At 47.8% G+C, this 17187-nt stretch overlaps 1 protein-coding gene across 1 annotated transcript; it reads right to left on the reverse strand.

Moving 5' to 3' along the window:
- Positions 1–1690: 1690 nt before the first annotated feature.
- Positions 1691–6564, reverse strand: LOC122378901 (ubiquitin carboxyl-terminal hydrolase 29-like). The gene is made up of 2 exons (XM_043360540.1): positions 6361–6564; positions 1691–3202 (listed from the first exon to the last, which is right to left on the reverse strand). Exons 1-2 carry the CDS (start codon positions 6562–6564, stop codon positions 1691–1693), a joined length of 1716 nt encoding a protein of 571 aa, XP_043216475.1.
- Positions 6565–17187: the final 10623 nt, after the last annotated feature.

The raw sequence follows: 17187 nt of genomic DNA on the forward strand, positions 1-17187 counted from the left end.
GAAGAAATTATTTATAGTGATAAATGATGACAAATAAACAAACACTACTAATACAAGACGAAATTGAAGTTGCCTTATTCTAATTTGAATTTGGCGTATTCGAATTTGATCTTGAGTAAGACGAAATTGCATTTGACTTCTTCCAATTTGATGTTGGCATATCTCAATTTGAGCTTGAGCCTTGAGGTATCCGATTTTGTATTTGGCATCTTCCAATATGAAGTTGACTTATTCGAAAATCGAATTTGAACTTAACATATTCGAACTTGAGCCTAAAAAGGTGTAGTAAGGTGCAGGAGAATGCGTATACAAACGACCAACGCTTGACCGGATCTGCTTGGAGTCGGCATAGTTCGTCACAGGCGTAGTAGCTGGGGGCCAGGGTGACCGTGCCTCCGCCTCGGTTCAAACAGGCTGGGGGCCAGCAATGTCTGTGGGTATCTGCCCCTCCCTCTTCGCACTTTCAGTGCAGTGGCGGTCGCAGAGGGGAATCAGGACCATGCCCTTCCCCCCCCTCCAAAGGCTAATCAGGGGGCCATCATATCATTTGCCCCCCCCCCAAACAACCAATGGGCAGGGCCCCCATGGGTGTATGGGGCTCTGGCCCTTATTCGATTGTCACGAGGCTCAAGAAACCCACGCCAGCTATTAACAGCTCCCATACCAGTCTTTGAGGGTCCTACACTGATCTCGGAGGGCCCTTCAGTGGCGGTCAAGCGCCCGCATTGAGGGATGAGAACCCACATTGACCTCTGAGGGCCCTCCACTGGCATTTGAGGGCCCCTAAACCGGCCTCAAGGGCCCAGCCGGCGTCTGAGGTCCTCACTCCGGCCTCTGATGACATCATTTCTGTCTCCGGGGTCCCAAGACTAACCTTTAGGTGCCTCTGAGCATGGGATCTGAGGCATGGGATCTGAGGGCCCCGCACTGCGGGCCCTCAGATCCCGTGCCGGTATTTTCCCATGCCGGTAAGCCCATGCAGGTATTTTAGGGTCCCACACTGACCTCTGAGGGCCCATGATGGCCTGTAAGGACCCACATTAGCCTCTGATGGCCCAAGTCGGCATCTAAACGTCTCAAACTGCCCTTTGCAGGCCCTGTACTGGTCTCTGAGAGCCTTAACCCTCGCCGGCCGAGGGGGGAGGCGGGTGCCGCCCCTCCATAGTTTTTTTTTTTCGCGATAGCTCCGAACACGCCGGTGATAGAGAACTGAAGCTAGGCATACCTGACCTTTGAATCAAGCCGGATCTGTTGACACCAACCACATTTTCGGGTCAGATCAGGTCACTGACCTATGAAGTCAAAAGTGAACCTCTGCACGGTCTTCAGATGTCGCAACTTCGCAACGCCCTCACTCCCAGAGGAGCTTTCACAGGGAAATGAACCTTGCAGGACCTAGTATCCATTAGGAGTCTTACAACTTCAGAAAGGCAGTGTATAGGTAACATGAAAATACAGAGTCTGAATCTGAGTTGCTTTGTTTTGTTTATTGTATTCAAGCCATTTCGACTAAACAGACAAAAGGATTTTTTTTTAAATGACTCGTATATAATACAACAATCCATGTAATAAAAAGGTGATACAAAACATTTCCGGTACATATCCACACACACGCACACACAAACCCATACACACATGCCCGCTCGGACACGGTCAGGAGGCGTTCAAGCGCCAATCCTCCGTGCGGCAGTTACAGTCCCCCACCCTCCATCCTGACTATCTGGCTGCAGAGCTCCTTGTGGAGGTAAAAGAAGGTATAACCGTCCCGTTGGTGACCTTCATTCAGGACGTACCCCTCGCCCACGCAGCTGACTCGCTGGTCGTCGTAATGGAACCACATGTCCCGTCCTACACTGTACACGTCAGACACATAGTGTCCTGAGTGCGTGGCGCCACCGTAGTGGCTGACGACTCCCACCAGCCGATACGTAAAGTCGCCGACCAGGTCGACGGGACGGAGCGACTGATCTTCCTGGACGCAAAACTCGGAAAGGTGCACCTGTTCCACGGCGCCGGCCGGCTCTCTCTCCTGTGACCTCCTGATAACATGGAGCTCGCGACCCTTGTCCTCACGGGTCCGCCCCGGCTTCGAGTTTGAGTTGGCGGCGTCCAACACCTGCAGCTCGGGTGGCGGCAATGGCGGCGACTCAGCAGCAGCAGTCGCCGATGGCGAAGGACGAGCCGGCGCCGTGGCTCCGGCCGACACTGGAGAGCCTGCAGTGGTGGGCGCTGTTGGGGCGGCGGTGGCGGCCGGTGGGCCTGAGGGAACCTCCGACTCCCTAGTACACAGGGAAGGATTTGTGCAGTTCCACTCGGGAGGCCGGGTGACGTCGTCCGCGACAAACTCGTTCAGCGAGAGGAACTTGGGGATGCTCACTTTGGTCCGGATCTTCTTCGCCTCATCCCCCAGAAAGACACACCGGTTCAGTTGGAGGATCAGTGTCCTGGGAGGCTGACTTATCTTGGTGGTGACGTAACACTCATCGTGGCGGCAGTGCTGACAGAGCAGGTGGCGCCGGTCGGGTCGCATGCTCAGCCGCAGCGCGTCCTGCAGCGTGGGCGCCTCGGTGCCCTGGTGGTGCGGTACGCTCACAAACCAGCTGATGTTCTCTTGGCGCTTCAGAACTGTCTCATGACACTTTGTGCACCTGTAACTCTCGAGGGTCTGGTAATGGAAGTTGTCGCGGACCGGGTTGTCTGTCGATCGTCGAGCGTCAACTTCGTCTTTCATTGTGTCCAGCAGGCGCAACAGGAACTCGTTGGCGTCCTGCATCTCGGTGCCTCGAAACGCCGGATCGATGTCGGCGAAAACATCGCGCAGGTCATTCAGGTGGCTGAAGACTAATTTGCTGAGCGCCTTCTGGCGAAGATCCATCAGTTTGGCAACGCCACACAGCGTGCGGCACTGGCCGCTTTCGACCGGGCCCGAGATCAGGGACACCATCTCACTCTGGAACGGTTGGAGACCCAGCAGGGATTGCAGGGTGGCGTTTTGATAGCAGATGTTCCCAAAGTTGGGCAGGCCGATGTAGAGTGGGTCCTTGCTGTTCTTGTCCGAGTCGAGCGGCGGGATGACTGGATTTAGCTGTAGGTCGTGACTGGTCGTCTGTGCCTTGCTCTCTGACCCTGCTTGTCTCCTCTTCTTGCGCGTTTCAAGCTGGCACTGGCTGCGCTGTCGGACATCCTTGGCCACCTCCAAACGCTGAGGTGGGCGGGAAGGAAGCGATTCTTCGTCTTGCAGAAGTGGCACCTGCTCCCAACAGTCCACTGGCAAAACATGGGGCACACTTCCAACTTGTGCTCTCCGCCGCAGTACTTGCACTTCATGGGTCCATTCTCTTTGGCACGGTGTTCACTTCTTGCATTGAAGCTCTTCTTGTATTCGTGTTCGCCTCGTTTCTCTCCTTGCCTCGGTTTCGACTTCTTTCGGTCTTCTGACTGCCAGTGACTGCTTCCGGCTCCGCTCATTTCATGGGCATCTCTCTCACACACCGCTTCATCTGAGAGCCAACCGGCGAAGAGAGTGAAGCTGTCCTTTTCTTTTTGAACTTGCAGCCAGCGCTTGTAACTCTTGAGGTAGGTGGCTGGCAGCTTTTCTTGTACAAGAATATAATAGGCTGAGACGTCCGAGAGATCTCCAGCCCCTCCATGTTCTTCAAGCTGGGTCACCAGACTCTGCACTCGATCGGCTAGATCTTCGAGATCTTTGTATGAGCCCTGACGGACCGGTCTCAGGTGTCTGATTTCTTCCAGCTGATACCGTATCCGGCGGCCCGACCCTCCGTACCTTCGATCCAATTCACTCCTAGCCTTGTCATATCCGGCTTTGGTAGGGCTGTATCTTTCCACCAGCTTGAGTGGCTCTCCGGAAAGACAGTTGCGAAGCTGCATCATCTTAAACTTCTCTGGAATTTCTTCGCCGTCGACAAATGCATCAAACGTGGTCTTCCAGTCTTCATATTTTCTGTTGTCCCCGGAGAAGACCGACAGCGGGGGATTTTTTAATCCATACGCGCCCCAGTCGATTCGAGCGGTTCTAGCCTCTGCTTTCTTCTGCGCTCTTGGTGCTTCTTCATTTCCTTGGGAACTTACGGAAGCCAATTGCTCTCTGATCATTTTGTTGGCGAATCTTATTGCCTCTCTGCCGTCCTTCTCCATCTGTTCTATCTCTATCCACAGCTCTTCTCTTTCTGTTTGTTCAGACATCTTCAAGCTTAGAGCTTCCCCAATTTCATTCAGTTTTTCAGTCAGGTTGTCCATGGACTCCAATATTTCTACTGAGTTCCCTACAGTTAACTCTCCGCTTTCGACTAGCGAGTTGAGTTCCCTCTGAGCTTTATGAAACTCTCTCACTGTTGCCGCCATGTTCTTCTTTAGGGAAAGCTCCGTCGCGCTGTCTTCCGCCATCTGTTCTGAACCTTCAGGGGGCTGTGTTCCTTTCTTCTTCTTTCCGGCCATTCTTGCTCGCCGATATTCTAAATTCACTTACCTACACTACACAGCTTTATAATTACACCCAAGCTTCATCATTTACTGTACATTAAAACTCATGCAAATGCTCATCGTAACCGTCCGTTTCTTCACTCAATCAAACTTCAAAGAGCTTAATTACGTTAGCTTTGCTCAATGCAATGTGACAATCAATAGCTTAACATCCGGGTCATCGCGGCATCAAATGTTTGTGATATTTTACTCGCGTTGTGTTTTGTCTTAATTGCTTAATTCGACTTAATATTCAAATACTGTTTCTACATTGCTTCACTTTATTGACCCACTTCAGAAGTCGTTCCCACTTTTTCTCCTCTAAATCAGCTCAAATTTATTTGGAGCTCGCGCTGAACCTGCTATGTAATCAAGCGGTCCTCCGCGACACAATGCATGTTTAAAAAGTATCTACATAGTTAGTTTTTCACCGTGTTCTAGCCAGTTCGCTCGAGACCAGAGCATCGCTTTTTCGGCGACACGTAGCTTGAATGTATCCAGCTCATCCTTCTTTCGCTTATATTCGTCCTGCAGATCTATGGATGGTGGCAACCAAGATTCTTACAGATAAGGCTTGGACGCCAGTCACGTGATTCTTTTTCTGCTTTTCCCAGCCCTACTCACGATTTCCATAAGCCTTGATTAATTCATTGCACAGAGGCGTTTGTAGTTATTTTATATACGAAAACTAATTCAATGATATTTGAAATTAACAAACAGATTTTACTCGCCATCTCAAACGAAAGTTGAATTTATTCGCGTTTCATTAATTTAATCAGCTGGCAACCATCACCCGTAGTCCTCGATGTAGTCGAACTTGGCGCACTCAGATAGTGTTCGAAATTTGTGACACTTACTTGTTGCTATGGCGACCGAGCAGTACCTACGATATTCATTTGTTAATAAGTGCTTGCGGAGCTGCCGCTCACACTTTTGAACACAGTCTTTATGCGTCAGTTTATTTTACGCGTCATATCTGAAACTCGTTTCGTGAGGCTCCAAAACCATTCAATTCATGTCCTTCAAAAGAAGTGTTTTGTAACATTTTCGATATGTTTTTTGGGCTTAATTGGTAGCTACATTCCTCCTATCTTGCGTGAGGATAGTCATCACTCGGGGACCAGTCGTTGAAAGCAAGAAACATCGACGAGGAGAAGGTCTTGTAAAAAGTCGCAGCGATTGCATTGAGCATTGAATGACGAAAATATGTTTACCCCCACCGCCTCAGGCGATCACGTTCCGTCACCCGCCTGGTGGCAACAATGCTATAGTTCGTTTTTTTCAGAAGGACGCTGGTTCCAAGTATGTTTTTCGAACAAGCACGTGTTTTAGCGAGCAAAACGAGCAAAAACTGAAGCTGAGAAAATCGAACGTCGACTAATTTTAACATGTGATTTCTTCCCGATAATTTACATATGTGCGTTTTGGAACCATACAGGGTGTCCCGAAATTGATGCGCGGTTGTCCTATCCTCAATAACTTATAAAGTGCTCGAATTTATTTCACGGCTTATATGTTATCATAGTCCCCATTCAGTTGCATACACGGCCTATTGCAGTCTAGCGTGTCACGTTTCAGGTTGTCAAGAGTCTCTCCTTTGAAACAACGCCATGCCGTTTATATCTTCTGAAACAGCCTCTTCTCTGAGCTAGCCCGTGGAAGCTTGCTGAGCTCTTTTCTGACGATCGTCCAGATAATTTGGATCGGGGACAGGTCCAGACTGTTGCCAGACCATGTCCCCTTCTCCCAGAGGCCTGGGAGCCTCGCTCGGCACCAGTCCTGGGTCTTCCTGGCGTGATAAGCTGGAACCCTTTCTTGCTGAAAATGGCCCTGGACATGTCGGACAAAAGTTTGAGTCTGGTTTTTTGAACCATTTACCTTTTCCCTCAGCATCTTTGTGGCATCAGTCTTCTCCAGCACCTCGTTGACATAATAATAAGCAGTCACGGTCTGTCCCCGAGGCACCTCGTAAAGCTCAGAGGCCAGAGCGCCTCTGTAGCTCATCATGCTCCAAATGAGATTCTTCAGCAGACGTTTCACGGTCTCGACAGCGGACTCCTCAGAGCTGCCGTTGGCCCACATTTCGATCGTTCTGGCAGTAAGGGGCTTAGAGACCACAAAGGGCACCTTGTCACTGAAAAGGACGCATCTCCAGTCCTGAATGGTCCAGTTTTTGTGGGTCTTGGCGAAATCCAGCTGCCTGCACTTCTGGACCACGGTAGGCCAAGTCTGCATCCTGAAGCTGAGCAGCTTCAGCTTCAAGATAGTCTTCAAATACTGGTGGAGGGTCGATTTGGATGCTGGGACATGCATCTCATTCAGTTTTCTTGTCAGCGATGTTGAATGGTGCTTTTTAAAGGTCGACTTTGCAATCACGATTTTCGCCACTCTGCTCAAGGCAGTCTTCCGCCCCTTCCGCCCTCGAACTGTGCTGTTCTTGAGTGTCTCTCCTGATCGTTTGCAGTCCATCCAAAGTTTAATTGTCGCAGAGTTGACGCCCAATTCTCTGGCATCCGGAACCTGGGTCACACCGTCCTTGATCATCCCCACCGCGCGGAAGCGGATCGGTAGTTTGTGCCTTTTCACTTTTGGTGATATGCGGTTTCTCCACGTTGCCTGTCTGGACAAGAGTGGCCTCCCGCGCCCACTACCGGCCGCGGTCGGGTTAGCCGCTTGGTTCACGTGATCGTGTGACCAGCAAGATGTCCGTGGTGCCAGAGCCGGTAAAATTGCATTTGTTCAGCACTCGGGAGGGACAACATAACATGCGGCACCAACCGCGCATCAATTTCGGGACACCCTGTATATGAAAACAGTGGTGACGTCATACTGTCGAACATGTATTGCAATGTAACTTATAACTATCATGTACGGAACTGCTTACTCGATTATAAGCTCGGCAACAGTGAAAAACTAAGTGTCACCCAAATTCGTTGACACTTGTCCCAATGTCCCATTGCACGGACATTTGGGTGCCTGCTGCCACCAGTGACGTCATCATAATATGTTCGTTTTTAAGAAGTTTCACCCAAATTCGTTGACACTTGTCCCATTGCACGGACATTTGGGTGCCTGCTGCCACCAGTGACGTCATCATAATATGTTCATTTTTCAGAAATAATTTCCAGCTACTTACCGTGCACAATTTGAAATCGGTTATTTTTTTCGGTAAGAAACTCTTCGCCAGACACTGAAGCTGCCAAAACTCACGTGAGAGCCTCGATAGTGAACTTTGGGCCAGCGTCCTTTAAAAAAAAAAACGAACTTTAGTGACTTTTCTAGTCAGGGGCGGATCCAGAAAATCTCCAAGGGAGGGGCCATTAGAAACCAGGAGGCCCCCCCCCATAATCCCACCTGTTGGAGGCCCCATCTTCCCACTTGTTGGCCCCCCCCCCCAAAAAAAAACTGCGTCTATTGAGCTTATCTAGCTGTTCAGGCAACATCTCAACATCTGTGCAGGCTTGGAGGCCCTCTGTGCAGGTTAGGAGGCCCTGTAAAAGTGGTCATCTCTGTGAGTATAAGAGACCTCCAAGTTATGAAAAGCTTTACCAATCTTCTAAAAAAGAAGTCTTCTCAGCTAGTCTTCTAAGAAATAACTAAGTGGGTAGGTTAAAAAAAAACTCATCGGATTTCGGCCACTTTATTTTCAGGAGGTCCCCTTTTCAGCTTTTTAACTTTTTAACTTTTTATTTTATTTTTGAAAAAAAAATCGGCCAAGGGGGGGGGCCATGGCCCCCATGGCCCCCCCCCTTGTATCCGCGCCTGTTTCTAGTTCATTTACATTGGCTTCTAACTCTTTTTCGCGTTTTCGCCTTTCTCGCGCCTTCCGCTTACTCGCCTTAATGCATATTACTCTTGTATTTGACAGCAGCATTTCTATCAACAGGCCTAGTTCGCTAGCCCCATGGTATTGGCTCTGCCTTTGTTTTGCCCTAGGTATGTATTTCCTCTTTAATTTCATTAACCACATCAGCGCACTCGAGTAAGCTGAGGTTCAATCTCCATACACCTGGTCCCCGCTTGTCCCCAAATACGTTTACTGAGAACGTTATGATACTGTGATCGCTTCTTGGGCCGGGTTCAATGTCAATTTTTTCCACATGATGAGCATCTATAAACACGCTGCTTACAAGGAAGTAATCTATTCTGGATTGTTGCAATGGATGACACTTTCTCCACGTATATCGACACAAATTTGGGTTCGCTTCGCGCCAGACATCTTTCAGATCAAATTCTCGCATTAGTTCACTCACAGCCTGAGCGGTGGTAGATGCCTGAGTGAAATTTTTTTGACTGGAAACAGGCATTGATAAATGTATGATTAAATCTCCGCAAACAATAAGCGGGTGCGTTATCTGTAGGGATCGTATGTGCTTGCCTACTGTTAACGCCAGACCCCTTGAGACCCTAATTTTTCGCGATTATTTTTAAATGCGTGGAAGAATTTCAACCAAGCTCAGGACATGGCCGTTTCAAGACCTGCCGAAACTTTTACAATTTAGATATTTTGTCGCCATTTCAATATTTCAGGCACTTCTCATTGACTCGTAATGTTAAATTTCGAGCAAGATTTTCACCCGGTGTGTAGAGGCTATCACCAGTCAGTCTGTGATACGTTATGACGTCAAAGCTAAAGCCTCTGTAGTCTGTCAAAGCCTCTGTGGTCTTGGCCTGCGGCGGTTTCGGGCCGGCGCGCGGTCACTCGCGCTGTGGCAGGGAGCGGGGACGGTCGAGCGGTGCCGAAAGCCGGCGGAGTTGTGCGTAACGTCTTGTCTGACAGTGACAGTGCCCAAAGAGCGACATGATGACTGAGGAGCCATAAATGCTCAATGCGCATTGTTTGTACAATGCTGATAGGTTCGCTGATATTTGTTTTATTTTCATAAGCTGCAAATGACGGGCAGATGGCATATACCTGACATAACGTTAGCAAATATTCACCTGTATTTAAAGCCTATGGCGTTGCAGATAATGTGATAATGGGATGTCGGATGTCATCAAGTAGTTGCTGATTTGTACATCGCTATATGCAACCATCGAACAACGCAATAATTAGTTAATTGCCTTCGCTTCACACCATAAGGCTCGCTCGTATTTCAAACATATATCCTACATCGAAAATCGTATTTGTTAGGAATCGTTAACGTTTGTTCGAAGCGTGTGAGTAGTAGGTTGAGGAGTGATGGTCCTCTTGGTCCTATATACAAGAGTCAACAAGAGCCTAACATTTACTTGACCGTCTGCTGCAATTGATACATAGCACGTGAAGCGTCAGCGAAATTCATAGTCCTTTACAGATGGCAGGGGTGTCGTGTGTACAGAGGTCGCTGATGGGCACGGGTCAATGCCGCAGCCGTGGGCGGAGCCTAATGTCATATGACGTATGAAAGCCTCTATCCAGGATGGAAAAACAGTTAACATTACGAGTCAATGACAAGTGCCACAAATATGTAAATGACAGCAAAACGTATTTGAAGAAAAAGTTTCGGCAGGTCTTGAAACAGCTATTTCCTAAATATGGTTGAAATTATTCCACGCATTTAAAAATAATCGCGAAAAATTAGGGTCTCAACGGGTCTGGCGTTAACAGTAGTTCTTTATAAAAAGTTTACTTGGCAATGTCCTTACGTCGGCGCGTATACTCCGACAACTGCCATTGTTGCGTTATTAATGTTTAACCCGCGCCCCATTGGGCTCTGCCGAGCAACGCGCCCCGTTGGGGGGGGGGCATTTTGCCCCCCCCCCCCTAAGATCTCGAGAACCACGCAACCTAGCGACAAGCGGCAAACAGTGTTGGATAGCCCTATCAGGGAACTACCTTGTGACCCAATTTTATTGACCTAGGTCAAACCGGTGACGTCACAGGTCAGGTCAAAGGTCCAATTTTCACCGTTTACAGGCATTTCAAGAAATGCGTTGTAAAATCGAGTAAAATGCATTTCATTGAAAATCATCGATGGGGAAATGTTCTTCAAACACATATTTTGCTATTTGAGGTCACTGATACCAGGTCAGGTCACAGAGGTCAGGTCACGGGGGGTCACAATATGAAAGTGTCGTGTGATACATGTTTTATAGTCCATTTTACATGACGAATGCGATTATGTGGGTAAGGCAGCCTTTGGGGCCAGCTTAGGTCACGTTTTGGTCAAGATCAGGTCAAGGTCAGGTCAAATTAGGTCAAATTTCAAAGTTAATATTTTGCATAAAATGGGTATCGAATCGATGCAGCTCGTCACGGAGAGTTCAATGGTGGTCTTTGTTTTGCCGTACGTGGTCTAGAATCGCTAAAAATTGAGTTCAAAAATTTGACGTCATCATTTTTGAACAGTTTTTTTTCGCTATAACTTGGCCAAAAAACGAGATATCGATCAAAAATTTGGCATGTATATAGAAGAGCACAGGGACTATCACATATTTTCCGGTTCTTTCGAAATTCGGAAAAATTTTTGGATTTTTTTTAGTTTTTCTGAAAAAATCAATTTTTTGATTTTTTTATGGTCAAAAACCCAAAATTTTGAAAATCCGAGATAGCAGTTTTGTAGCGCCGCTTTTTGTCTACTAGACCATATAAAGAACTTTGAAATTGCTTGATAACTGTAGGTTTGGTGAGCGTTTCAAGATTGCATGTTTTTTGCTCATTTTTGCTCTAACATGACCTCAGTTTGACCTCAATAACTCCTGACCTAAGGTGACCTAAGACTTGAAATTTGGTGTGAAGGTGTCAAATTGATGCCCGGGAAGGTACTGAAAATTTGGCGGCGCTGCAGCCCGCCGTTTTCTTGCTATTTAGGAAAAACTACAGGGGGGCCAAAATGCCCCCCCCCCCCAACGGGGCGAGGGTTAACTGAACCGAAACTGTTCTGCCCTCCTGGGCCTCGTTTCATAAAGCTCTGCCGTAACTTACACCTTTCCGTAATTCACACCCTTTCAAACTACGGAGCGCAATTGAAGCCGTTTCACAAAGCCACAACTGGAATTGTTTACACCTCCGTAACTAAGCACGTTTGCGTAGTTACCGTAATTTATCAAGCGTCCTACAAATTACAATTTCATGTCAACACTGATTTTTTACGAGAAATTATAAAGCAATTATGTTGAATTTAAATCTAAAAAAATTGTTTATGAAAAAAAAAAATATTGATATTGATGACCATCCTTTATCAAATCAATATATTGAAAACAGCAGAAAGCCAGCTAAGCAGAAGTGCCTAACTACGTAAGTGGCGCGGCGCGGCGAATAAACAAAATTCCGATAGTGGCCAGCAAAAATCGACTGGTACAGAAGATCTACAGTTTCTTTGTCTCATTTTGGTTGTTCTTTCTTCCTCACCGAGCTCAACATTATAAAATATATCAAAAATTAGCTTCGAATCTTCACATTAATTCAAATTCACGTAACATTTTCGTGCGTAGTTTATACCACTGATATCAAGAACTTGATAAAATATTTGGTGTTAATTACGCCGTTTTATGAAACCCAAATGGCATCAATTGGTCCGGAATCGAGCATTTGCCGTAAATGAAGCTCCGTAATTTCGATGGCGTGAACTACTCCGGTCTCCGGCTTTGTGAAACGGAATTGGCATCAAATACGCCAAATCTGGCATAATTGACGGAACGCCGTAAGTAATTCCTTTTATGAAACGAGGCCCTGGTCTCGTCGATATCCTAATAGTTCCCCTTTATATTGTTTATTGTTTATTTATTGGCATAGCGTCCACAGGCAAAGCCCCACTTACGGATGCAGTCGCACACTGACAATAACAACCACTCACACACACTGGATGGAAATAAATATGAGTGATAACACTGATCAAAATCCAAATAAATTAACAAGATGGCAAGAGCATTCGCACTGGGGTACTCAAAATTTGAAGAATTTAAGACGTTTCCATGAGTTTTGAAGGTATGGATAAGTTCTAAAAATCCGGTTCTCCTTATCTGGGCCATTAACTCCATACGGTCCAGTAAAGCTGGCACACTACCTTTAACGAAAATGCAAGAAAACAATCAAACATACGACATACACCACCATTAACAAGCAAACAGTCGTCCCTACAGCTACCGAGCGCTGCTAACGCGCTCGGCACGCGGCCACGTGAAAAATTAAGAACACTTTTTTGTAGGTTACCAAATTACTCCAGCATACAGCGCATCACAGGCTTACCTAACTCCCACTTTCAGGAAGCGTCTAACTGATACAGCTCCCGGATAAACACCCACCCCACCCACCCACCAGACCCCTTGTCTTCCCCTCCCCCTCCTCAATCGACAATACTTGTATAGGTACACAGTTATCATCTACCTCGGTCCAAAAACTCACCGACCAATGCACAGTGGCCCTTTTTCAGGATTAGCACGCATAAATTCAATTTTTTCTCTCCTTTTGAGTAAAAAGCAGTCTAATCGTGTGCAAAACATTCCAAACTATCCGATGGTGCCATTTTTACCTCCTAAAAAATAATTATCTTTGGTAAAACTGACCGCAAAATCGAAGTTTGTCGAGAGGCGCGCGGACACCACCGGCGGACCCTAAAAAGTAGGGTGAGATGAACATCAATTTGTAAGGCTTTCGGTGAGAAAATATTAAAAATTAGTGGCATGGCTGTGAAGCTGAGTTTACGTAGAAGCCCTAGAAACCACAATTTTCATTGTATAAACTTAAATAGACCACTTTTGCCGAATATTGTGGACACAATAACAGGACAATTATTAACTGGAGATGGCGGCATACATATTAAAGGTAGTGTGCCACCTTTGAAAGATTTCCCATTTTATTTTTCCTAGGATAAGAAGCTTCTGTTTTTACCTAATATCGCAAAAAAATCAAAAATGGGCCTGGAATAGTGCCTTTTTCGCCTAAAAGTTTATCGGTTTTTAGATATGTATAACAACTGTAGTGGGCTCACCTGCAAACAGGCGTCGGGCAACAATCGCGAATGCGGCGCACTTGTGACAATAAGCAAAGGTCATTATAGTGTTACGACCATACGACGTACGGGAATGAGTTATCAGCTGTCTAATCGTAGACAACACAATGTCGAGCCTTAAACTGTAAGCCCGTATTGGTATTGTTTCTTTTATTTGGCTGTCGAACATTATTTATGGTTTGAAATATGATTTTATGTAAAATAATTGATATGAAAAAGCCGTCTTATAAGTTATGACCCCATTTCACCACACGCAAGTGGCAGAAATGACAATGATCAGCTGACGCATTTTTCTTGGCCGAAGTCAGAGCGCGCGGCCCGACGCACCACGCGTATTTGGAAATTCCGACCTCGACGAGCATCAGAAGCCACCTAACAGGCGTGTTCGAAACCGCAGGAGATGATGATGAACGGGTTTATCGAAACTTGATTGGATGAGCATATCGGTAATAGCGATTTCAGTGTGTGCATTTATTGTTCATAGTGGTGTGAAATGTGGTTGGGGTACGACCGACAACCCGTCGGGGCGAATTTCGCACTGGGGTACTCAAAATTTGAAGAATTTAAGACGTTTCCATGAGTTTTGAAGGTATGGATAAGTTCTAAAAATCCGGTTCTCCTTATCTGGGCCATTAACTCCATACGGTCCAAGAAAGCTGGCACACTACCTTTAAGCTTTATGTTAAGTAGCACACTCTGGAACATGTATTATACATCGTTCGAATCGCCGATCTCTTCTGACCATGTCCACCAAAGGGCATCGCGCCATTTTGCGCCATTTTGCTTCTACGGTGGATAACGTGAGCCAGTTCAGTCCGCGAGCGGCTGTGTCTCCTATTCGATACGACTAAGCTCATTGACCTGGGTCGAAGCTGGTGTCACCTGGTGTGCGCCTAAATGTGGCTTGACTTTTGCCATAAGATGTGCTGATTGAAATGTCATGTAGGCATAACGCTGTGCTCAAGAAAAACTGTCCGATTTCTTGTCGCCTTTGATGTCCAAGCCGCACAAGTGCCGTGGTCGGCTTAAGATCTAACGTCAAAAGCGCCTATGTGTTTGTATTGTTCGCGTCGCGCTGACCTTAGTTGCTGCCCGGCCGGGGCCGATAACGGTGGCTGGCAACAGCTGTAGATGCGGTCACGTGACGCCCTGGGGCGTCCTGGCGGTCAGTGCAGCGCGGTCGGCTGGCGGGCTCGCCACACGCGTTCGGAGCGGCCTGGGCCTGCCGGCGGACGAGCCGTGCGAACGTGCGCCAAATCTTGGGCCGAGCGGCCTGTCGCTGTTGGACCGAATCTCCTTGGGCAGTTCGTTTCTTTGCATTGGCAGGGAATACGTCCTTGATCATGCGGTGATGTCTTGCACCACTTTCAGGTAATGTGGGAATTAATGCGTGCTAATTCTGAAAAAGGGCCACTGTGCAATGGCGAAAACCCCACCGGAGACTATCTGACTCGCCCCGCCAGGCAAAAAGGTACACAACCGCCAGAGTCGACCACCGGCAGGACGGCGCCCCGCACCCACGCACCGGGAGCGGACCGCACGCCGGGGCCGGGGCCCGACAGCCAAGGACTTGACATCGCTAGCCTAACCAAGGGGGGGGGGGCACACTCTCACCGTGCACAGCGATGGCTTTGACCGCCATTTCACTAATATCTTCACCATCGCGCCTCGTTCTAAATCTCTGGCAGTTTGAGTTTTATTCACGATCGATGGCAACACAAGTCAAATTCCTAAAACCATTGGTTTTAGGAATTTGACTTGTGTTGCCATCGATCGTGAATAAAACTCAATCATGTCTGATTATTTACAAATCTCTGGCAGTGAAGGACTAAGTTTGCGGCGCGGCTGTGGCGCTCAATGTCGTCTAACTGCTCATCCTGTTTCTGTAATGACTCACGACATGCGCGCACTTCAGATTCCAGCTGATCAATCCTCTGATCCCTTAAGTAGATTTCCGCTTCCAGCCTTTCCATCCTGTTTTCAGAGTTTGGTGTTTGTTTAATTTTTCAAATAAACAAACATAAACAAACTGTTCACGAACAAATGTGTTCGCGAACAAGTGACGTCATCGGTCAAATTTTGGTAAACAAACAACGAACAGTTCGCGAACGTTCACGCGCATTGACCCGGCAACAGGGGGCAGCGGGGGCGCTTGCCCCCCCCCCCCCCAACTTGGGAGCCGAGGGGGCGGCGCCCCCTCAACATTGAGGCAGCGAGAAAAGATCTTTCCTCCCTTTTCCGGACTTCTTTCCTTCTTGTTTCCTTTATACATCTAAACATCAATACACGGCATTTTCCTTGCCATCTGAATGGTTTCTGCTGATACAGTATCGATTTGACAACATCTGCTCTTGTCATCCCGCTTTGATTTGAGCCTGACCTTGGCCATAAGTTTGGCAGGCCAGATTTTATACTGCACCAGCTTGAGTCAACTTTGAGAAATACATAACGTACAACGGTGGTAAAATCGTTGCTATAGGTATAACACAGTTTACCCGCTCCGGGTGTGAGGGAGGGGTGTGGGGAAATGAGCACGTGGCGCCCTCGGAGGGCCGGTATGGGATTAAAGCTCAGCGACACTAAGGGCTTGTGTGGTGCCTTCGGTTATCGGTAGCACCCTCAGAATCAGGGCTGCGGAGTCCCGACTCCGACTCCGACTCCGGCTTTCAAAAACCAGCTCCGACTCCGACTCCGACTCCGGGCAGAATTGTCGGCTCCGACCGACTCCAACTCCGACTCCGACTCCGCAGACCTAGCAGGGCTGCGGAGTCGACAGATTTTCGGTGACTCCGACTCCGACTCCGGCTCGGGTTTCTAAAATCGAGTCATCGACTCCGACTCCGACTCCGGTCACAACTGTCGACTCCGACCGACTCCGACTCCGACTCCGCAGCCCTGCTCAGAATCACCAGCGTAGGGCCCTCAGAGCCGCCGGTAAGGAGCCTTTAGAGCAGTGGTCGGCAGGTCCTCCGGGGTCGTGCCCCCTTTTTTGGCGCCAGGCAGGGCCATTACCCCCACCTGCCAGACCCCATTGGTGATACAACCAAGGTTGCTGAAATTCCATACTTTTCCGTGACTCTTTGGATACCATATCTGCGAGAAACCGCAGGCCCCCCTCCCCTGCGGCTTCTCGCAAATATCTCAAAAACGTTGGCACAGAGCGCCACCATTTTGGAACAATTGATCATACATCGTTTCTGCACATGTTGTGAATATTTCAGACCAGAGTCACTCAAGGTCAGGTCACCAGATCACGTCAAGTGACCTCACCTCAGTAAAGACTGTAACGCCTGCTTTAGCTGCATTGAGTGACAGATCTCTTTCAAACTTTCAGGAATTGATAAAGGCAACAGCATGTACAAAATTTGTATCTCGGAGATTTGATGTCGGTGACCAAAGTTAAGGTCAATTACACGCCCTCTCCCATTATCAATGGGAGAGGACGCAAAGTAAATGGTAGAAAATTGAAAGGCGCCTCTTTTGGACCAGTGTCATTCCTAACACTGTGACACTCTTATTTACAAGTAAACATGACCGCTGAACCGGAAAATTGCACCCGTAACCCCGCTGTATGTCCCTGAGGTCATTTCAGGTCATTAATGGTATAAGGCATGCCAGAGCGATGAAAATGCCTTAGATGTGTTCAGCTCGACGATACGGATCGACTGATGTGCAACAAAACCTTCGATGCTTCTCGACGGGAGGATCACGATGCTGATAAAAGTGAGCTCTTGCGCAAGTTTTGAAAGACAAGTTATCTAAGAAAAACTAT

The sequence above is a fragment of the Amphibalanus amphitrite genome, unplaced genomic scaffold, assembly GCF_019059575.1.
Source record: "Amphibalanus amphitrite isolate SeventyFive unplaced genomic scaffold, NRLGWU_Aamphi_draft 000067F_arrow, whole genome shotgun sequence".
NCBI lineage: Eukaryota > Metazoa > Arthropoda > Thecostraca > Balanomorpha > Balanidae > Amphibalanus > Amphibalanus amphitrite.

Bases quoted from the DNA above. Each gene is read 5' to 3' on its own strand.
- LOC122378901 (XM_043360540.1), bottom strand. From the start codon at position 6,564: ATGTGGGCCAACGGCAGCTCTGAGGAGTCCGCTGTCGAGACCGTGAAA. The intron at 3,203-6,360 runs GTAAATGGTTCA...CGCCCACCTCAG, and splicing joins CAAAGATGCTGAGGGAAAAG to CGTTTGGAGGTGGCCAAGGA.